At 35.2% G+C, this 24,511-nt stretch overlaps 1 protein-coding gene across 3 annotated transcripts in view; it reads right to left on the reverse strand.

Moving 5' to 3' along the window:
* Positions 1-718: 718 nt before the first annotated feature.
* The window catches only part of PDGFC (platelet derived growth factor C), a 207,514-nt gene continuing 183,721 nt past the window's right edge, over positions 719-24,511 (reverse strand). For 2 of the 3 annotated variants that reach the window (XM_079153534.1, XM_079153536.1), the window contains 3 exons: positions 12,928-13,135; positions 8,017-8,234; positions 719-1,624 (listed from right to left, as the gene is read on the reverse strand). In XM_079153534.1, coding sequence (XP_079009660.1) covers positions 1,508-1,624; positions 8,017-8,234; positions 12,928-13,135 — 543 coding nt within the window. In that variant the 3' untranslated portion in view covers positions 719-1,507. The remainder of the gene's footprint in view (positions 1,625-8,016; positions 8,235-12,927; positions 13,136-24,511) is intronic. The other variant, XM_079153535.1, reaches the window with a different exon arrangement.

Below are 24,511 nucleotides of genomic sequence, written 5' to 3' on the forward strand. Positions count from 1 at the left end.
TGGGCACGCACACACACACACACACACACACACACACACACACACACACTGAGTTTCTCCCGAAAATAGCCACATTCTTTTATTTGATGATTCAATACATTTTTAATTCAAATAGTCACCACATAACCTAGGCATAATATTAAGCATTTTACAAGCAGAGTGTTTACTGATTTTCTTTTCAATTGCCAAAGAGTACAATAAGTGAATTGGTTAAAGGATATACTTCTGTACATAAAAATATCCATGTATTTATACAAGTGTGTGGAACAGAGTTTAAAGGTATTGAAACCCGAGCATCACAATAAATAGGAGTGTTCCTACTCCACAGCTCACTTTATCAGGAAGCTGTAAAGTCTCTTTTATCAAGGTGCTTTATGTTCTTCTGAGCTGGGCTCATATTTCCCCCCAAACAGGGTTAAGTTAGTAATGACTGGAGCTGAATCTCTACTTTTCGAATGCTGCTTTTTATTTGCACATCCAATAAAAGGGGTGGAAAATATGATAATTTATTTTCAAAACGTCATTGTGACTTCCCAATCCCATTGATTTCACACTTTTGTATTTTTAAATGCAGGTCAATCTAAGCTCTAGCACCATTTGAGAAGGAAATACATGTACTTGTTGTCAGAGCCACAATATTTTATATATCATCCTTATTCCTCTGGCTATAACAATTCTGTTTAGAAAACATTTACCAAGCTAAAAATAGTTGATCTAGGTTGTCATAAAAAAGAATATTAAATACCTTTGGTAAAAATAGATATATTTAACAAGATTAGAAAAGCCAACAGTTGTAATGTCAAAAAGAGAATATAAAAATGTACACAATAAAACAAATAAACCAACTTAAAGATAAAGTGAAGATAAGGCCACTCTTCTGTTCAGGTTTGCCTCTTTCAAACCATGAATGTAGTTCTCTTCTTCTAAACGGCAGACATTTTAATAAGAAACTTGAAAAATCCAGTCTTTCCTATCAGCATGATACCAGTTTAATTCATAGCAACAAAGTTCCTCTTTAAAAACCAAGTTTATAGAACATGGAATATTCTGGTTTATATATGCGAGTATAAGAGAAAAAATTCCAGATTTTCTGTGACTTTAGGCCCAGAACATGGAGCTTTAGAGTTAAGCAGAGGAACAGAATCAGGTGCTCACTTGCACAGTTTTTTCTTGTCCTGATATTAACCTAAGCCAGATCATGACATCAGGAATACAGACTGTATTGAGTGGAAAAGGAACATGGTAACTAGCTAGCCATCTACAACATTTAATTTTTTTCCAGGACTGAAGACCTTTCCTCCTGTCAGTTGGGCTCCTCTCAAAAGCGCTGTCGCACAACTCCTAATTCCATTTGGTGCTTCCTCTTTAGAACTCACTGTAAATCCTGCAGATGGAAGATCCTTGAAGCAAACAACTGGGATTATGGATGCAGGAAATGCATTAGTTCTCTATCAGAATCAGCCGCTGCACCTGATGGCTCTGGAAAGGGCAGCTGGTGGCAATGTGCTTATCCTCCTGTGTTCCCTCTGCACACACAGTCACACTCCTCATGGTGCTCCAGGGCCACATCAGTGAGTGATTTATGCAATCCCCTGACACCAATCTTTGGTCTCAACTGAAGGACCTGAAAAGGAAGAATGTAAGCCACCTTTAAAATCAATCAATGTCTATAACATTCAATTTCATGCATAGGAAACATTTCTGAAAACGATCTCAGAGCTCAAAAAGACTTATTTTTACATTTTCCCCTGAAGGTGTTATGTAAACATTTCTCCATAGAGGAAAAAAAAATCATAAACTATCATTTTTTTAATAAAAGGATGCTTTAAAATTTTTTTTTATTTTTCATAAAAGGACACTTCAATGCCAACAATTTGCAAAGTGCAATGCCTTAGAATAAAGAGGAGTTCTTAAATTGAAAGACTCACTCTGCTCATTATTTTACTTATGTACCTAGAGAGAATTTCACCTCAAGTATTTTGCAACCACTAATGCACATCTTGTTTCTCTGTTTGTTACTTTCTTCTTTTCATTCATTTATTCACACATTTAATAAATATTTATACTTGAAGCAGTACACTCAAGTACAGGAATACCGTGGAAGGAAACATGATCACTCCACAGCTGAGTTTGCTCAATTATGCCACTCATTAATTTTCTTGGCTACACTTCAAGTCCTCTATAAACTTGATGAGACGGATTAGATGTACTTCATAGACATCAGCTTCAGTCACAGCTAACTTTCTGCAGCTGGATCCTACTGTACAGTGCTAAGGAGGTTTGGCAATAACAACAATAACGCCTCTATTAAATGAAGTTATTTGCAGTTTGGCTTGTTGAAGCTTTTAGTAAGAAATATAGCAGAATAAGCACCCCAAATAAACATATTTCCTTTTAATACTGTGACAAAGGGTTATAGAAGTGTATTCTATTAAAGATTATCTGAAGTATTGGATAGCAGCTACCTATTCAATTCTAATACATTTTATTTCTTATAATAGAAATGAGACAGTTTCAGAAAGTATGCTTTGTTGGGTTTTGAAAAAGACCAGTGTGCATAATAATATTAAATTGTCCAGCTTTCTTTTTCTGGGTATGACATAGATGACTTCATGAAGCAACTTTGAAAAGCTACCATACCCGTAAATGTTCATTAATACACAAAAGCACAAGTCAAGTCTGATGGCTATTCTATTTGAAGACTCAAGAAAGAAAACTACAGAATGCATACCTTATTTCGAGTATGTAGGTCTATTGGAGGTTAATTAGTTAACATTTTTTGAATACTTGCTGGGTGCCAGGCACAATGATGTTTTTACATACTTTAACTCACAAGAATTCTATGAAGTAATTTACAATTATTATCCCTATTTTACACATGAGTGAACACAGAGACAGACTAAGTGACATAGTAGTTATTTGAACTTAGGCCAAATATGAATTATTAAAGTAAGAATGATAGATACTTATTTTATAAAAGCTCATAATATTACTATTCATGCATTCTATTTATTTAGTAACTTTCTTCCTAGAGAGATAAACTTCAAAGTCTTGTCATCATATAAGTCTTATAATCATATAATTTTACAACATCAGAAACTGTAAACTTTTAAAGTAGGTTTCCCCATCTGTGACACTTCACAATTCCAGAACCAAAATTATGAAGACTATATTACTTTGGCTTGAAACCTAACCTATTTGGGTGCTATTTTATATCAGTACTGACTCACTGTTTGCATAAGTTGGGGTGGCTTAAAAACTGAACTAAAGGCAACCAAGCCATTCCTTATCAAACTCTTGCTATAAATGGTTCCTGTATTGAGATTGGGTAGGTAAGATAATTTGCAGTATCAGCAAAGCCATTGTGCTCATCTTCTACATCTACTTGTCTGCATTTCTCTCTTCAGCAAAGAAAAAAATATGGTACAAAAGGTAAAATTAGGGAGGCCATCTACCACCCTAATGGTCAGCCCAGCTGTGTTCTGCTTCCACTCCCACATAAACCAGGTTTGCCCAACAAAAGCTCTTCCTCTCCAGCCTTGTCTGCTGATGCTGTGGAGAGTCACATATTGCAGACAAACCTCAAAATGTTTTAAATAATTGGATAAAATATTCTTATGTGCTTAGTGTTTTCCTTTTCAATTCTTTTTTTTTTTTTTTTTTCTTTTTTTTTAAATTTGGACTTTGGAAGAGAAAGCAGACTTAGAAAATGATCAGCAGGTCCCAGTTAACATCAAAGAGGAAACTTTAATTTTTAGGATGTGGATAATGACACCAGAAGTGTGTGTTTGTGTGTGTGTGTGTGTGTGTGTGTGTGTGTGTGTGTGAGAGATTGGGGTGGGGGGATGTCAGAAGTACCTCTCAGGAAACTATGAAGGAAGGCTGGGGGTGTAGTTCAGTGGTAAAGTGCTCGCAAGGCCCTGGGTCCAATCCCCAGCACCAAAGGAAAAGACAAAAAAAGAAAAAAAAAGAGGAAGAAGTGTACACTAAAACTACCAGTCTGTGAAAAAGAATATCCGTGAGCATCTCAAACCAGAGACTAAGAACAGATCAGACACAGAAAGAACCACCAAGGAATGGAAATGGGGTGGATTGCACACTCTGGGAACCAGGGCATTGATGAAACAGGATTCAATACTAGAATAAGGCCACTGGATGGTAAACTTTTCCTAATGCAAACAGATCTAAGGTTAGAACAGCAAGACTAGTTTATGAAAAAGGAAATTAAACATATGAAAATATAAACAAGATAAGAATAGAGAAAAACGAACAAATACATTGCTGTTGTCAAAATGTCTTGTAGATTTTTTTGACCAGAAGAATACTTTTTCTTCCTTTGGACAAAATTCATTAGGTCTTTATTGATCATTTACTGTGACTGAAGAATGAGGAAAAATTTAAAAGAATGAGAGAATAACTAATATATATTAAGGGTTTAAATTGTGTTAAATCTTGCTGTAAGTACTCTGTAAATATCTACTCACTGAATCCTCACCATGAGTTATGAGGGTTAGAAAGACAGCTTACCAATGAGGAAACTGAGGCATGGGGGATTCAGTTACTGGTCAAAGGCACACTGCAAACGAATGTTAAATTCAAATCTGGGATGTCTGGTGTTAGAGTCAGTACTTGCAAGCACTATACTGTAACATGATCTTTGTTTCTCTTAGCCCTCAACTTGGTGGAAACAGAAAAATAAACAATGATTTTAAAACAGTAATAGTTCTTTAATAGAAATATCTTTGAAGTCCCACGCATGCTCTAAGGATGAACTAATTGGTGCTGCGAGGGTGGGCAGGACTCTAAAAAGTGTGTCAAGGACAAGAAGACATTTAAGTTTGTACACATAGAAAGTTCCCGATTTGCTTTTCTGAAAATTCCTACTGGAGAGACAGAGGAATTATTAAGGAATATATTTTTTTTGGTGAAATGTATTTGAACATAGAGATCCAATGATGGATTCAGAAGAGGTAAGAATCTTACTAATAACATTATCATGTTATAATGCTATTATGCTGTTAGTAACACAGTGACAACATTGTATCATGCTTTATGATGCCTTTAATTCTCTAAACTTATTTTTGATACTCACAATTGTTGAACAAAAACCCAGCAAAATGCTACAGGAAACCACAAGGAATACTTGTTATAGCTGTAGTGATATAGTGACTATAATTCAACCCTAATATTTGCAGAAGCTGTTATAATAAAAATAGATGCAGAAAAAAAGTAGAAGTTGTAGCCTGTCTTTGCTTTTCCATTTCTCCATGAAGTGGAATAATCTTAAAACCCAATTGGCAACATCATTAAAAATATTAAGGTTGGGTAAGCATGGCAGTGCATGACTGTAATCCCAGTAGCTCAGGAGGCTGAAGCAGGAGGATCTCAAGTTCAAAACCACCTTCAGCAATTTAATAAGGCCCCCGTCTCAAAATAAAGGATAATAAGGACTGGGGATGTGGCTTAGTGGTTAAGTTCCCCTGGGTTCGATCCCTGGTGCCACCTCCACCAGAAAAGACAGAATTAAAGTTCAAGATAAGCTTGTCTTTAAATGATTAAGTTCTCTATGTACAGGTCCATGGTATTCAGTTATTTAATAACTTAGAGCAATTAATAATTTTTAAAAAGCAATTTCATTTATTTAGTAGTAGTGCTAGATGCAGAATTGATCTCCAAAATATGAGAATGAGAAAAAACTAGGCCTCAGAAGTTACGAATCATGTTAAACTAACAGTCCTTTCTCCAGAGGGTAAATGGACAAAAATATTATCACAGAAACATAATGATTCCAAAAAGGCATTTAAAAAATTGGGACATTATTATTATCAGAAATATTTGTGATAAATATCAACTAGGCAATTTCATAATTACATTTCTTTGTACTCAATCATTAGAAATATTTGTGAAAAACTAATGGGTGGTCATATAATTATAATGTAATTGGAAAAATGTTTATAGTTGCACATGTTTGTAGATAGGTATATATAATCAACCCAATGGAAGATCGGGGAACGTGGATCAATGTCATTCTGGAAGAACACTTGGTCTACATAAACTGCCTGTACGTAGCCTTGCCCCAAATGGTAATGTCTTCATTTTCTGAAGCTTGAAAACAGATACTACAAACTCTGTGGAAACTTTCTGTATAATCAGAAATGTTATTTGAAAAATAAATGTATAGATACAGGATGAAGGGAGACATGCTTGTACTTTGGGGACTTCTTTAGTAAACCAAGGCATAAGAGAGACTCAGCACCCCACAAACTTGTTTTACAAAATTGTTTAAGTCAAATATGGATTTTCAGAGTTCTTAAAATAGTGGTTATAAATGCAAGACCAGCTGGCTAAGTCAGGTCCCCAAATACACTTGTTTATTAAGTACTTAATTCAGCAACTTCAAAATTGAGAGATTATAGTTGGGAAAAGATCATTCCAGTTTAATCCAAATTCTTATCACATCCTTTTATGTTATCCCTGGCAAACTCTAACATCTGTCCAGTTTTTGAGGCATTTTAATTTTAATGCTATTTGAGACATACCATAATAAGTCCCCCCCTCCTCCGCTTGACTAGATTCCCAGTTCATGGAGTGTCAATGAGGCTGGGCTATATGCACAGCCTACCTGTCTGGAGTTCTGCAAGCCACTGTGCCCATGAACATCTGCTTTCTCCTTGTTAGTTTGGTGCTGGGGATTGAGCCCAAGGCCTTGACTATGCCAAGCAAGTGCTCTACCACTGAACTACATCCTCAGCCCCAGACCCTCTATTTCTTGAATCTGGAATGGCAACTCCTATCCCAGCACAGGATCTTTACAAGAATGTGGTGTGCAAATGAAAACTAGAACATGAGTGATGATGGAAAATAGTTCTATTTTTAATCACTGAATGCCAGTTTGGGGTGTTAACTGCTAAAAGATTGCCATCCAATAACTGTCATGGAAATGAAACCTTAGAGATAGTGATATTTCATGCTTGTTACAGAGGGTAAGTATCCTGAAGACAGTCAATGGCAGATCTCAAATGGGCACAGGGTCCCTTGTCTTCTAGAATAATGTGCTTTTCTTCCTCACTTGCTGAGCTACCAACACAATATTGGTGAAGGGCAGGAAGACCATGTCATCTGAAGTGCGGTTAGAAAATTGTACATGTTTAGATTACCCAACAGAGAGTGTTTCACTGATATTTTTCTTAAGTAGATATTTATTCTGATGCAACAAGTAAAAATAATGAAGTCAGAGGACAGATTTTAACTTGTTATAATGCAAATAATTTGTAGAAATTAGTATTGACTCATCAAAACCTGACTTTTTCTATGTACACTATACCGTGTTGCTGGAGAAGGTGGGATAGAATTGAGGATATTCCAGCACTAATAAAAATTTTGCATGTACAAGTTCTGAGGTTCCCAATGCTCTTAAAGTAATAATTGCTATCATTTCAATTTCATTTTTCTAATTCCAGAGGAAAAAAGAGGCAAAGGGATAAAAACATTCATAAAACTTTGAACATGTTATTTGTAGTAACATGAATAATGCAAAGATTGGTATAATTGTGAATATGTTCCCTTGGGATTTATGTGCCCACTTTGGCCCCAAAATGAAAATAAATATCAAAGATCTCCTTTCTCCAAAATAGACAATGATTTATCTCTAAGCTCAACTTTAAAATATTTTCCCTTCATATTTTGAAAAGTTTAAAAGTTGAAAAGCTTCACTTACATTTTTTTCTTAGGAAAAATTTTTATTTTTTTGTTTTTTTGTATGAGAAGTAAAAGCTTCACTGACCACCCATGATGTACTACCAGAGAATAAGCTTTCTAAATCCTTGATGTCTGGGTTTTTAAATTAAAGGTCCTAATATTAAAACGTAGAAACATAAACTATTTGTAAGCCCTGTTTTTAAAAATTTTTTCCATGAATGCCACACCTCCTTTCCAAACATAAATCCTTTTCAGTTTCACTGTTTGGTTCTAAAACAAAATACTCAAAGGAAATAGAAAAGAAAATGATATACCTACCTCGTGATATTTTTTAGTGACTTTGCTTGGGACGCAGTGACATTCATTGCAGTTGTGGAGACAACAGGCACAGTTTCCACCACAGCGTTTAACCAGGAGACAACCTGGCCAGAAAATGGTATCGGTTCTCTTTAGTTCTTCCCTTATGGACACCGAGAAGTTACGAGGTGTGCAGCTGTATAATCTTACCTCCTCTTTTAGAAGGTTCAGATCCACCACTGCATGGCATAGAAGAAAGCAAAGAAAAAAAAAAAAAATAGAAGTTCCTGCTTTGAGCCTGAGTCTATTTCATTAAGCATATTTCATAAAATAGTCTAGTTATTCCATGAACAATAATCCTAACAGTATCCCTTCTTATTTTAACTAGATTGCAGACTTTCTATTTCATAGTAAACAAAGCTCCATTATGACTCAGTGACCAATAAAGAGCTGTCATTGTGCAATATTAAGAACAGAGCCGACAACAAAACAGTTGAGAGCTATAAATAGAGAAAAAAAGGGCTACATTTAACCTCAGTACAAAAGTACACAAGGAGAGCATTGGAGGGAAGAATACAATGTAAAAGGATGTATGCTTTGATTAAAAAACAAATGTAATTTTTAAAGGATTATAGGCTTGGACAATTAATGAAGAACAATTTATTAGATGCTGGTAAAAAGAATGTTCCATAATCTTTATGGCAATAAGAATCATAAAGTAAGGCTGGGGCTATAGCTCAGTTGGTAGGGTGCTTTCCTCACAAGCACAAGACCCTGGGTTCAATCCCCAGCACCCCCCAAAAATCACAAAGTATAAAAAAAAAAAATGAATAAAATATATGATTGAAGACAGTCAAGTGGACCATGAGTGAGAAAAAGGATACATTTTATAAGAGCACTGTTGTTGGGAAGCAGTTTTAGAAATATTAGGGATGTGTGGTCTTTGCAATTTAGATTGAGCAGAATCCTTTAGATTTCTATTATTCCCCTGCTTAAAGATGGAAGAAGTATTTCGTTTGAAAGCGTTGTCTCTATTCTTGTAGCAAGTTGGTTAACTATGTTGTCCTTTATTTTTCAAAAGAATTACCTACTTGTGAAGCCCAAACAAAATATCCTTTCATTGGATAGCTGCAGTAAATTCTCAAAGAACCATTGTTTTTGGCTACCAAATGATACTGCCTCAGGAAAATTCTATAAAAATAACTTGTCATGTTTACTATGAATTCATAGATAATACATGAATAGTAGTTACTAGGATAAATACTTGTAACATAATTTTAATTTCTCCTTAGCTCTATTCTGTCCCCAGAAATGTTCCAGTAAAACAATTTTGACAATAATGAAGCGTTTGGGGATCACACATATTCTTTCAGCTGCCCCCACACCCACACTCCCCTGCCCCCCGGAAAGTACTTAAAAGAAGAAAACTGGAATATAAACTAAAATATAATTAATCTGGTTAAATAAATAATTTTTCACCATTAGAAAACAAACGTGAATCGAAACCAAACTTATTTGGATGAAGATGATTTCAAATAGTAAGAATCACTGTAAATTCAATTTTCGAAATTAAGTGCTAATAGTTTTCAATAATTTTTAAATGACGAGGTAATAATAAATACTTATTTTCTTGGCTTTGTTATAAATGTGATCAAGTTTTTCTGAATTGTCAAAGGGAGGCAGTTTTAGTATTTCTGAGAAATGTGAAATTATTCATATGTAATTATATATTACAAAATTGTTAACTATATGTTTAACTAAAACCCAGGTCAAGTATAGAAAGACTCCAAAACAAGGCTAATTCAATGGTCCATTTCAACAATTTATTCAGCTAAATAATTATTTTTCCAATTCAATAGAAAATCACTGTTTCATTTGGATATTTAAAAGTTTGTTTTCCATTTGTAAATAATCCTGTGAATGAATGCACAGCTTTTAAATACTTTAAAGCAAATGAGTTCATCCTTTTAAGTACCCCCCAAAGACCAATTTATTGGTAATCCAATTAAAGAGATCATTAGGTTAAATGATATCACATATTTGCCAAATTTCATTTTGCTGAACTTATAGTATAAGTATACATTGCTCTGTTGTTTTTAAGGCTATCATCTTATTTGAACCTTTTCTCTGGAAGGTAATATCCAGGAGAGATAGAGAAAACATGCAGGAACACAAAAGCTGTTTGACACAATTTTCAAGGCTTAAGATTTATACTTCTTTAGAATGAATGAAGCTCTTAGTTTTCAAGGATAGTCGCCTACTCCAAATAGTTTTAAACATACTATTTCATGAACTAGAAAATGAGACTGTATATGTTCTCTTTAAAATGTTTACTTAACCACAATAAAAGGTTAGATAGATTTCCCAAGTGAACTAAGTTATGATACCTGCTACAATGCGAAAATTTAAACACACTTTCAACTTAGCTTCCACTCATTTATCATGTTTGACACAAAAGTCAAAAGCCCCTTTTTAAGTGCTAGTTAAGCTTGACTTAGAAACTTTTTTTTTTTTTTTCCTGCAGTGGCAATGTATTAATGAAACTTTGAATCAGAGGAAGAAAGGGAAAGGAAAAAACGAGAAAAATAATCAGACCACACTGGGCAAAAACATAATTAAGGAATTTAAACTCGTGCACAGTCTTTGAAATTTATGCTTCCTACACCTAAGACTTCGAACTCAGAAACTTCATTAAAATGAGTCATGGTACCATAATCTTGTATCATAAATTTTCCAAACATTCTGCAAAATTTCTAGGCCAAAAAAAGAAAGTTCATGTCCCAAGGTATACTTAGCAATTTAACTATAATACTAAGGAAGTTTTTTTTTTTTTTTTTTTTTTTTTTTAAGTAAAACTCACCCTTTAGATTATTTTGCCTTTTCATGATTGCCCCTAAGCATTAGTTTAATGCTTCTAAAGTATAAAGATTTTGAGCACATCACAGATCAAAATCATTTTTCCTAATACAAATTTCATCAATACTGTAAATTTTACTAAAAGGATAATACTGAAAAAAATATGGTCACATTTTATTTTGGTAGTTGTTCACTCTTTGAAGATATTCACTCCAGAGATATTGTATTACCAAAATGCAACCTGAGGGTGGTCTTTCTAAGATGAATGTGGTAACACTGCCATATGTTTATTCTGGAGAAAATCTATTTTGATGTCTAATTAGAAGCTTTTAAAAGTTTTACTCCTTGTTCCTTTGTAGAAAGACTCTCAGGAGGGGAGTTGATTTTGTCTACATAGATGTTATCCCACACCTGCATTTTAGTTTACGTAAAGTTCCAAAAATATACACCACTTTTCTCACACTTACTGTATGATTAAGAAGTTAATAGTCTTGGCAAACTGCAAAGAACTTCAATTTTGAAAGTGTTAAATGAATATTTGAAAGATCTAGTTCAGTGTTGGATGCTTTTAAATATATGCTAGCCTCTGGCCAAATCTTTAAGCAGTAGGCAAAGATTTCCGCAGAAAGCCTTGGCTAGAAGGGAGGATTTTAGGCTTGAATCCAGAAATCAGCTGTGAAAAAACTAGATCTGAGCTTAGAACCTATTTTTCTCCCTTGCTTCTTTCAGATCCACATGATAATCTACTTCGCTTTTGCTAACAAGGGCCCTATTCATGGGTGTTTTAGTTTCTCCTGATCTTCATCTTCCTGTTCCTAAGTGGGAGGGAAGAGAACCCTTGTTGGTAAGTTATTCATCAAGTTATTTATCAGGATCAAATCTTATAAATATGTAACAGCGTTCAACATCTGGACAGGATCTGGCTGCCCATGAACTTGAACACGGATTTCAAATATTGCCAAAAGGAAACCACCTCTGTTGGCATAGCAAAATACCGGGGTTGGGCAAGTTGGAACATGACCTACTGAGATTTAGTGCTCCAGCCACAAAGGCTGCAAATCAGCACAGGGAAGGGCAGGAATCCAGTTTCTTTTTGACAAGATTTAGAACAAGTCTGGTGCAATCTGCCTCTGTGAGTGGCTAAAATTAACTAAACATTGAAACATAAGTTCTCCAGACTGTCATTCCATTCTCTGAAGTGATGCTGGGTAGAATTCAATGTTTCTGACAGACTGAAACAGATTTTTTTGGAGTATATCCTAATCATCCAATTATTCCTATTCCATTTTCATTTGTGTCTGATATGGATGCTTCCCAATCCTAATTTACTAGAAAAATTAGCTAACCTTGTAGAAAACTCAGATAACATATTTTCAGTTTCTCAATCATGTGAAATTAGATTTTATTATCTGCACTTTCACTCTTCAGAGGAAATAGGCCTATTTGGCTAAAACTCATCATTTCAAAGGCAACTATACAGAAAGAAAAATTACCATGGCTTGGTTTCCTTTAGGTTATTGTTTTCTTAATAAGAATCTGGCCTTGGAAACTTCGAATTACATTTATGTTGGGCCACTGCTATTTTTCATATTATGTAGATGTTTCCAGACTTAAGAAATATAAATAGATATAACCCTGGTTATATCCATGGTTGACATGGTAATAATGATTTTTATAAAAATGTCCCCTTTTCTAACCCCAAATCTAATTTTGCAGTTCTGATCATTTCTCTTGAATCTCAAAATCAATATACTCCAAAAGTAGATTGGAATAAGCAATGATTCTTAGGAAACTCAATGGAGTACTTCATCGAAATGATTTTTTGAAGATAAAAATTGATAGAAATTTTTAGCAGATATCTCTCTTAATTTTCCAAGTCCACTGAATTATAATTAACTCTTATTGCCTATATTCTCATTTCACACATACATACATTCCAATGATAAGAAAATGGATTGCTTAAAAACAACACTGAAGAATCTTAAACTCTCCCCTTTAGAAGCTGTGACAGAAGGATTTGAAACATTGAGCTGCTAAGAAAATTAAATGAGGTTCTAATCCAAAGAGCAAGCTTACCTCTGGATTTTCTTCCAAAAACAAAAGCTTTGCCAAGAAGTTGCCAAGTTGGCCTGTATAGGTCTTCTAAGTCCAACTGCCATCTATCTGGTTCAAGATAGCGAATAAGATCCTCCAAGGTACTAAAGGCAGTTACAGCATTATTAAGCAGGTCCAGTGGCAAAGCTGAAGGGGGTAACACTGAAGGACTCACAGCTTCTGTGAGTTGCTGAAAATAAAATGGATCTTCTGTTAACTTTTAAAATGAACAATGTATTCCCTCTCCACTCAGGGAGGCAGGGAGTAAGGCTGAAAATATACGGGAAGTGAAACTACATTCAACTCCCAAGTCAGAAGCAACTATTTTTACCAGAGTTTTGTTTTCCATTTTTCATTTTCCTCAGCCTGGAAAAAAATCACCTGGTAGTTATGCAAATTAGTGTTAGGTGAATTAAAATTTAATGTAAAATAATTCATAAGAGCTAGAACAAAATACAGGTGACAATCCTTTGACAGTGGAGAACTCATTAATCAAGAGAGAAAATATCTAAACCATAGAAAATGAGCTTGATACATTTGCTTAAAATGTATTTTAATATACAAGGCTTAAACCAGGATTAAAAGATAAGAGAGACTCTGGTAGAATACCTTGTCAAACTATATGATTGTCACAAGATTAATATACATAATATATGAAAAAAAGAGGAAAAAGGAAAACAACGCCACAGAGAAAAAAGGACAAATTCTAGACAAGAAGCTTGAATAGTCAATAAATTAGAAAATATGTTAAAATGCATTAGATCATGAAAAACAGAATGAGACAATATTTCATATTCCACCAAAGAAAAGGTTCTATTTCACATACATGAGACTAGAAAAAATTTTAGAAAAATGAATGACTGAGGGTATGAATTAACTGGAATTTCTGGTCTTGGCCTACAGGAATGAAAGAAAGGGGTCACAAACATTTTAACTGATGTAAATAATGTTCATTGGATACCTGGCATTTATGTGACTTAGGTCCCTCAATTTAACTTTGAGGTTATATCCTTCCATTTGTGTATATGGGAATGCATGCAATGATATTCAGCACAGCAATGTTTTAAACAGAGACACACTGGAAATAACCTACATGCCCATTGATAGGGGAATGAATGAAAATACATCATAAAACTACACAGTAAGCAACAAAATAAGACCATAATTTCAATAAAGTGGGGAAGTGTCAATAGTCTTTTTTTTTTTTTTAGTGGTGCTGGGGATAGAGCCCAGGGCCTTGTGCATACAAGGCAAGCATCTACCAACTGAGCTATATCCCCAGACCTTAGTGTCAATATTCTTAATACAAAGTTTTCAAACCACAAAAAGAGTCTCCCTCTTCCCAAACTTTAGTGTGGATTAAGGGTCAGGATTGGCAGATCAGAGCAAATGCATTTATTTCAGTAACAACAAAATCTCTTATTCAAATAAATATACAAATAGGAGTATAGAATAAAACAGTTATGTTGACTGATGTTCATTTATAGCAGCACTTAGAATAACAAAAAAGCAGGGTGAAGTGTACATGCATAATACTGGAACAGTTAATCAGAGTGCACTGCCATTAAAATATGATCAAGGAGGAATTCTTATTAACAAAAAAAAGACATCTTTAATATGCCATGATTCTGGGTTACATAAGCTGAGACAAAAACAAAGCAAACCAAAACAAAAAAAAAAATTGAAAGTGCCTTAAATAGTCAAGATAGCTAATCTATGGTTCAAAGGAGAACCGTAATCCACTGGACCCTTATTTTGGGTTAGCTTCCACAAATCAGAGAAAACATGTGACTGGGGTCCTAATATAGTCCATGCTTGTATAACTATATCAACATGGATTTTAGTATCATGCATGACTAAAAAGAACCAATAAAACAAAAAAGATAGGGAAGGTCCGTGGAGTAGAAGTTGAATGAGAATGAGGAAGGGGAAGAAATATGGAAGGAAGTGAACAAAATCATCTTACAATCATATATAAAGGTACCAAAGGGAATTTCACATTTAAGTAGAACAGGAAGGAAGCAAGTTAATAGGGGGAGGGAGGAGGGGAGGAAAAGGAGATGAGGAATGGAGATTGAAATCAAATTCCTTGCAGGTATGATTTCTTCAAAATGATCCCAAATGCTATGTATAATTGTAGTGCTATAATAAAAAAAGTGAAGATTAAAAAGAATGAGAACATGTGATCTTCACTTTCTTCCTTATATATACTCTCAATGTTTTCTAGAGTAACTATGCACTCCTTTGGGAAATCAGATAAAAATAATAACATTCATTGTAACAAAACTCTGTCAAATCAGTTCGTCCTTTTAATTTTCATTACTGGGACCCTGAGCAATATACTAAGTCACGAACTCTATGGAGCAGCTTCTACCCTTGTCTCCTTGTCTTTCATCTTATTCCTTTTACTCTGTGCTATAGAACCTTGGGTTAATCTTCCTAAAATAAGATATCACCGATCATATGATGAATTTGGACAAATGTCTATGTGATTTCACATTTAAAGGATCAAATCCAAATTCCTTCCTCAGCATCCAGGGCCCCACAATCTGACCTCTGCTTCTTTCCCATCTAATCCCCTTCCCATTAAAGACGGGAACATTTTGTTCCAATCAATCTAGTCTCTTCACTAACTGCCACATATGTCATATCCATCTCAGACTCTGTGCCTTTACCCATGGCTAAATGCGGTCCCTTATCCCACATCTACAAAATTTTGCCTCCTGTAAATCCACACAATAAAATCTTTACCTTTTATAATGGCCTTTTAAAAAAGCCCAATTCTTCCATGAAACCATCCACAATACTGGGACATTACTGTCCGATATAGCACAGCTAAAAGTCGCCCTTTGGGGGCTATCTTGGGGTCACCCGGCTTGAGGGGCACAAACTGCTCTGCAAGCTAAGAAACTAGTGTTTTTATGTGGGGAGGCACAGTCCTTGTTGGGACTCACAGCTTTGTGTGTGAAGAGTCTCCCTGGACATGGGGGGCTGTTTTTACAGAGCATGATCAGAAAAGTGTGTGGCAGCCAGTGTCCAACAATGATTTCCATCTAATTTTAAAGGCCTAATTTTCCTTCTGTCCTCCCTCCCTCCCTCCCTTCCTTCCTTCCTTCTTTCCTCCCTTCCTTCCTTCATTGGACCCAGGGATGCTTCACCACTGAGTCATATCCCCAGCCTTTTTCATATTTTAAATTTTGAAACAGGGTCTCATTTCATTGCTGAGGGACTTGCTTAGTTTTGAAGGTTGGCCTCGACCTTGCAATCCTCCTGCCTTAGCCTCTGGAGCCATGGGATTATAGGCATGTGCCACCACATGCAATGAAAGGCCTAATTTTTATAACGTCAAGATTCTGGTTAAAATGTTTGTACTAAGATGTTTTCCCAATATTTGACAATGTTCTTGCTCTATCACATAGATTGGTAAACTTTGGAAAGTAGAAACCAAATGCAGTATGTTATTATTTACTTAGTGATTTTTATAATTATCCATGAAACACAACATTGCTTTGATAGAATATGATGATTAAGAATGATATTAGATATAAGTAAAAATGATCTAATAAAGTTTTTCATTTTTGACTTTACCAATTTTTCTTATAATTAGATTCATGTTTCATAGTTACTACAACTTCTTGCAACTTTTAAAAATAAAAGCCAATAATTTGACCCAGTTATTCTACTCTTTGGTTTACACCCAAAGGACTTCAAATCAGCATACTACAGTGACACAGATACACATCAATGTTTATAGCAGTCAATTCACAATAGCCAAGCTGAAAACAAACTAGGTGCCCTTCAACAGATGAATGGATAAAGAAAATGAGGTATATATACACAATGGAATATTACTCAGCCTTAAAGAAAAATGAAATTATGTCATTTGCAGGTAAATGGATGGAACTAGAGAATATCATGCTAAGTTGAAATAAGCCAATTCCAAAAAAACAAAGGTCAAATGTTTTCTCTGATATGTGGATGCCAATTCACAATAAGGTGGTGAGGCTAGGAAAGAACAGAGGTACTTTGGATTAGGTAGAGGGGAGTGAAGGGAGGAAGGGGGTTTGGGGATAGGAAGAATAGTAGAATGAATTGGACATTATTATCCTATGTGCATATATGATTACATGACTGGTGTGATTCTACATCATGTTCAACAGGAAGAATGAGAAGTTATACTCCATTTACATATGATGGGTCAAAATGCATTCTACTGTCATGTATAAAAAATCAGAAAAAATAAAAAATCCTATACACTTTCAGAAGCCAAAATGGAAATATTTTTATAAAATGAAAATTAAGAGTTCAGTATTACTCAAGTAACTGAGCATTATTCATGATTATGATGCTATAGAACAAATCTACAATCTGCTCACAGAAAGCAAACGATTGCTATAAAAAAGTCATGCAAAATTATCCATTATTTACCAAAGTGGCAAATAGTGGATGTATGTTTTAAGCATAGTATAAAAGTGTTATTTAAGCTAGTTTCAGTTAGACTATGACCCAACAATGAGTTGGTGTACTTTGCTTCCAAGTCTGTTGAGGACTCTCTGAACACAGTATTTCCTTTGAAGCAATAAAAGACTACAACTGAATCAATATTGCTGAGACAAAGTTCAACTTATTAACACAAAGGAATGCAACACAAAATAAGTTTTTAATATGGAACAGAAAAAAAATTCTTATACCTTGGGTTCAATGAAGTACCAGAATATCAGTCCCCTGAAACGTGACAAAAGCTGGGAGAAATGTATCTTGTCACATTACCACAAGCCTAGATTGGTGGGTGTGGAAAAAACCCAAACTTTTAAATATTTAAGATTAAAATGACATACATTTTAAAAAGATCGCCCCCACCAGTCTCTACCCCCAAACCTTGCAAAAAGAAGAAACAAAAACAGAACCTGAAGAATTAGCACACTTTCTCTGAGAATCAACCCCTGGACACCACAGGAAGCAGTGCTTCCAATTAAGGGTCTTCCATGACTGTCACCCCACCCACTGTCCAAGGAACAACCAAGTTGTTTACTTTGCAAGTCCTGCTTTTCTAAGTTGGTTAGAGGGCTTCTTCAAGAGAAGAGGTGGGGGACGATGAAAAAAGGTTAGAGGGAAAAGAATGTTCCTCTAATTCCTTAAATTTTTATTTTCCTGTTACAAAATTCCACTGTTCAATACAGACTAATGGCTTTTCCTCCCCTATTACGCATGTAGAAAATTCTAACAATATATTTGATACTTAATAATGCTTAAGATTGGGCAGTAAAACTAGTGAGCGTACGCAAAAGGTGCCTTGACTTAAATTGTTTTTTTTCATATTCCTTACCTCTTACTTCTTTTATTCTCATAAAAATAACTAGTTATACATTATGAGTTGTCTTAAGATAATGGACGAAGCAGAGTTTCTTAGTGCTCGTAAATAACTAACCTTATCTCGGCAGGCCAGGTACCAGAGCTTCTGCTCTAGCCGGCAGGGCGGTATAGAGACACTGCCGGTGACTAGTGGGCCCCAAGCTAGGCCCTTTTGGATATATTCCTTTGTAAGAGGGCATTTCTGAACTATTTAGGCTATGAAGTATCCTGTCAAACAAAACATTTCTAAAAATGGGAGCTCCAGCTGCTCAAGATCCTAAGCAAAACAGGTTCTCTGAATTCAGCAGTGAAAGATACTCTGAATGGCATGATGTGAAAGAAGAGCCCTGATCAGCTTAAACTCTCCCTGGAGCTGCTCACACTTAGAGAATCTGGGCAAATACTTTTCTCTCCGTGTTTTTTCTTCTGTAAAACATGACACTCAGACTAACTTTTGGTTTCTTAGAAGGCCTTAAGTATTGAAAACTGATGTAATATAACATACAAGGGAGTCCAATACAATGTTGGGAGAATTACCTAGGGAATTTCAAAAGTACAGTATGGTAAATTTATGGTGAGGCTGATGCTCTATGCTTTTCTAAGTGTTCCCTGTTACTTTAGATTATCAGTGATTTGGGGGAAATGCAGCTCTTTGATACAACCTTTCCCACTGACATATAAGAGGTAGGGTCTTCTTTTAAAATTTGTTTTTTTTAGTTGTGTATGGACACAATGCCTTTTATTTTTATGTGGTGCTGAGGATCGAACCCAGTCCTTACACGTGCTAGGCAAGCACTCCACCACTGAGCTACAACTCCAGTTCCAAGAGATAGGGTCTTCAAAGACATAATTATGTTATGATAAGATCACTAGGGTGGGTCCTAATACAATACGATTGGTATCCTGATCAGAAGAAGCAATTTGAACACAGACATGGTACAGAGGAAAGATATATGAGACACAGGTAGCAAACAGGCATCTAGCAGCCAATGAGGGAGAACTCAGAAGAAAGCAAACCTGCTCACATGTTGATCTCAAACTTTGAGATCAACTCAACTTTGATCTCAAACTTTGAGAAAAGAAATTTCTGTTGTTTAAACCATTTAGCCTGTGCAAATTTACTAAGGTAGCCCTAGAAAACTAATACATGTCATAGATTACTTATTATCTATTGCAGTAGCAAACAAAGATTCATATATTCTTCTCATCACATCACTGTGAGGTGAGTACTGTGCATGATATAGTCCAAAAGTCTGGCCCCTATGAAACTGATCCTTTCTAAGACAAGTGTTCTGCATCCTGGGAAAGATTCTTCTCTTGCCTAAACAAAGCCAAAAATGAGAATTTGCTACTATGAATTACATAACTAATCGAACAAGTATCACACAAACACTGGTGAATGCCAACCATAAAAGGATAAAAGGTGAGCTAGGTATGAAAAAGAAAAACTGAAAAACATTTGTTTTCATTATTAAAATATATATGATAAATATATATTTTTATTATTTAAAAATACTAATAGGACATAAGGTCAGATAAAACACTAGTCATATGAACCAAGTTAGTGTTATGAGCTCAAGACAAAGATTGGCTGTGAGTACTTATTGACTTCTCCAGTGTGAAATGTCATCATTTTAGTGTTTTGTATTTCATTATGGCTGCCTTAAGCATTTTACACATTTATTCACATTTCTCTCTTCCTTTAGAAAAAGAAAAGTTGACTTCCTATTTGGAACAGTGTAATCTGAACTGCTGATAATTTTACAGTAAGTAGCTACTGATCTCTAAAAGACTGCAGTTTGTCATTTCATTAGGATTTTTGTGGTAAGTGCAATTTAAAAATACAACATCTACAATGAAGCTTCCTTGGACAGATACACATGCAAATGTTTACCTTGAGTAGCATAGCAACTTGTACAAAACTTCTGCAAAGATTTATGCTACAGCTTTCTCAGGCAACTGCTCACATCCTATTTCAAACTGATAAGGTTTTCACTTCATTCATACTTAACAGAGGGTTAGGAATGCAGATTAGCTTTATCATTGTAGTTAAAAATAAAACAACAAAATAATCAGATGTAGGAAAAGAAAAACAATATTCATGCCAGGCATTGTGGCAGGAGCCTGTAGTCCCAACTACTAGGGAGTTTGACAGGAGGAGGATGGCTTGAGCCTAGGACTTCAAAATCAGCCTGAGCAACATAGCAAGACCCTATTTCATAAAGAAAGAAAAAAGAAAGTTAAATGTTGTGTAACATCACTTCTTAAAGGTGTCTTCTTTATTCTTATTTATGTAATGCCAAGCTAATATACTGTAAAAAGTTCTGACTTTAAAAGCTTAAAAAGCAGAACGGGACTGCAGATAGAGCTAACTGCCTAGAAGAACTGGCTGGAAGTTATGTAAAGAGACCTGAATGCCCTGGAACAATTCATTTAAACATGCTTCTTTCTCTTTTCCCTTATTCTTATCTGAATTCATCCAAAAAGTTATCTGGGTTATGTTTTTAAATTATTTTTAAGCCAGCAAAGAAAAGCCAATGCTTGCATTCCTACTCAAGAACAGATGTTTTAATACTGTGTGGGTAATGGAGATTATATATTTAAGTGAGAAATCCTAGGGCAGGTGGCCAATTGTATTCATATCAGTTCTTACTATTGAGAAGGTCTTATTAAATGAGCATGACAACTGAATAAAACTTGACATATCTATGTAACCAATTGCATTGACAGTCCAAGATGAAAAGTGAAAAATGTATATCATCCAAACCTTAAAGGCAGTAAATTCAAGGCTCAAACTTGACTTTCAAGGGCCAGGAGTTTCATGGTTTCAGAAAAACTGGGGAAAACAGCAGGATTCTTCTTCACCCCAAAGAGATGATCAATTTTGCCAAAAATGTTGTCTTAAATAACAGTAATAGTTATGTTCATAAGTATTATTTCTTACTAACGTGGTGGATGAAATAGCTGCTGTGGGCTGAATTTTCCTATGAGCATGCAACTTGAGAACTTCCAGAATCTGATGGCATTTATAAATTAAGGCATTGTTACCCTGGAATTCTCCTTACCTACAGTGCAAATAGTTAAGAGTTTCACCCTAGTGCCTGCATCTCAGGTTTGAAGGTCTCAGCATGAGTCGATGCTTTACCACACATGGAGCAGACAACTGTTGGCAACGAATGTCAACACACAGCATTTCCAATTTTTAGGTAAAAATTTGGAGTATAAGTAATAACCTATATTGCAAACTAAAATTCCATGGGATGAATAAATAACATAGTCTCAAGATCATTTTCCACAATGGCATCTGTGGGAAACCAAAAATCAAGGATGCTTTTTTTTCCTACCAAGATTTGAAAAATTATTCCTCTGAATTAAAAAAAAAAATGTGACAGGCCATAAAAAGCTGAAACAACATCCAACAGCTGCAAGTATATGACAATGAAGTATCACATGACTTCTTTCCTAATTGTATCACATTGAATGTTCATGGATTTGCTTTCACATAAGTATTCAAGAAATGACTAATGGTAAGGAATGTCAAATGAAAGAGAATGTAAATGTTTAGAAGAAAAAAAAAATCTTCACCTCAAAACTTGAACTAATGTGTAACTCAAACCAGAATCCCTAAAGGCACGTTCTTACCAATATTTCTCATATAATACAATATTTACTCAGCAGTCCTAAGAGAAATCTGTGAAATGTTTTGGGAGAATCCGATACAAACATGGTGGCTATATTGATAGATGTTTTCAATTCAATGTTCAATAAGTTTAATAGAGAAGACACTAAATCCATTCTAATTTTGTGTAGGACTTGAATAAAACCCAATTTGGGGTATGAAATGCCGGTACAGAGTGATTTATATCAAAATGGCTTAGTGGTACCGAGTACAAGTAACTGAGATAGAGACAGTAATAAAAAAAAGTCCTTCGGGGAACTTCCAATGGAAGTAGTTAGAATGTGGTAAAGGTCACCCATGACAGTTGAATTCAATGGTCCATTCCTCAGCTGTCATCATAGTTGACCTAACAGCAGCAAGTGGTTTTCAAAACACGAGGCTCTGCACGTTTTCTTCCTACCTGGCTGGATGCTTCTCCTTGGCTATTTGCTGACTCCTCCTTGAACTCTTCCTTCTACATACTAGGGTGGGGCTCCCCAGGCTTACTGCTTGGACTCCTTCTATATCCTGACATATTCTTTGCTTTGGGATCCGAAATAGTTTCAAAGCATTGCATATGATTTATAGGCTGACCCGCCAGCACATTCTTATTTCCAACCTGTACTATGTCACCATCTCAGTAGGGTCTCTTTCATTGAGACCCTACACCCCAAATCCAGTTATCCTGGCTCTACTTTCAGATAGTGGTTCTACCACTTTTCACCGCCTCCATGGTTACCACTGCAGAGTCCTGGCCATCATCCACAACAGTCTTCTAACTGGGCTCTTCTTTGTTTCTGTGGCATGAACTAAACAAGAATAATTTATATATTCTACCACATATGATAGATTGGGCATTAAAAACCTACGGATTATTTTCATTTTTCTAGAAATGTATACATGCTTTAAACATTAAAATTTTGGGAAAATGGCCTTTATTTCAAACATTCTATAAATTATTCACCATGGAACCAACCTAAGGGATATGTTTAGATGTTTTACCCAGTATCCTTCTGAAACCTGCTGTCCACCCTCTCTTTTGGTACTTTCTACCTGGTTGGAAGGCACTCCCTAGTCCCTCTACAGACGGCTGCTGATGCCAACCATGCTCCTGTGTTTAGTGTTGGAGAGCCATTCCCACCAGCCATCAGAGATTGAGGGTCCCACTAAATTACACAAGGACCACCTAACTTTTGGTTGCATCTGCAGAGACAATGTCCAAAGCAAGGATGATACCATTTGCCTAGAAAAAGAGTTATAACGATAGTTACAACAGTACAATTGAAAATTTTAATAAACAATTAAGCACTATATATATATATAGGAATTATATATGTGATTTTATTGTATAGTTAATTATCCAAGTTGCACCATTTCAGCCAAGATAGACAATTATTCAAAGAATTAGTTTATAACTTTTATTTGTCTGTTGTGTCCAAAGTGGCATTACCTATTAGGTCAAGGAGATCTCTGACGTATCAAATCAGAGCAAACTTCCTTTTGAGCTAAAACAGATTTATATTCTGTAAGCTATTCTGGGATGGGGAGAAAAAGGTATTTCACAATAAGAAGTTCAGGAAATTAAAAGCTAATTTCTTATGGCCTTGAACAGCTCCTTGCTAACAGACTTAAAAAAATAGCAGTATAAGAGTCCACATGTGTTATATCAGTCATGAATTCATATTCCTTATCCATGTGGTCTTTACATTTTACTTTATTTTTATTTTTATTTTTGGTATAGGGGACTGAACCCAGGGATGCTTAACTACTGAGTCATTCCTATCACCAGTGCCTTTTATTTTTTAAGACAGTGTCTAACTATGTTGCTCAGGGCCTTATTAAGTTGCTGGGGCTGGCCTTGAACTTGCCATTCTCCTCTCTCAGACCCCCAAATCACTGGGATTACAGGTGTGCACCACTGCACCCAGCTGGCCTTTATATTTTAACTGGTCTTTTTTTATTTTAAATAAAGCAGAAACCTTACAAAAGTGCAAGATTTCACTGATCGGGCCAACTGTGTAACTATTAAATTATAGCATACAGTATTATACTTTTTAAAAGTATACAAAATAGTCAGCATGCACTCTTCATTTCAACAATGGAGGAAAAGATACAATGGAGAAGAAGTAATAATCATTGTATCAAATGCTAAGTCATTTCTTTTCACATTTTTAAATCACTTTACAATAGTCCTACTGTGCTATAAAGTCTTCAGTGTTTGTCCACAGATCTGAACAACTCTAAAACATAAAAGTATAAATGCCTTTATGTTTTTTCATCATGTTCTCTCCTATTGGTCACTACACGAAAATGAAGTTGATTCACATGATTAGCATTCAAGCAGATCACAAGAATCACCCAAGGCAACAAAGAACACAGAATGCTTTTGGGAAATGTTGCTGCCATCACGCCAAACATACTTGAGAGGTTTTTGCCATCTGTTGACACAGGCAAGATATGGCTTTGAAAACAGGGATAAAGTAAAAGTTAAATCTTTCAACAGACTATTAGTTATACTTCTCTTATATGTTCACCCTATGATGATAAAGATAAGTA

Source organism: Sciurus vulgaris (genome assembly GCF_902686455.1).
Source record: "Sciurus vulgaris genome assembly, chromosome: 9".
NCBI classification, from domain to species: domain Eukaryota; kingdom Metazoa; phylum Chordata; class Mammalia; order Rodentia; family Sciuridae; genus Sciurus; species Sciurus vulgaris.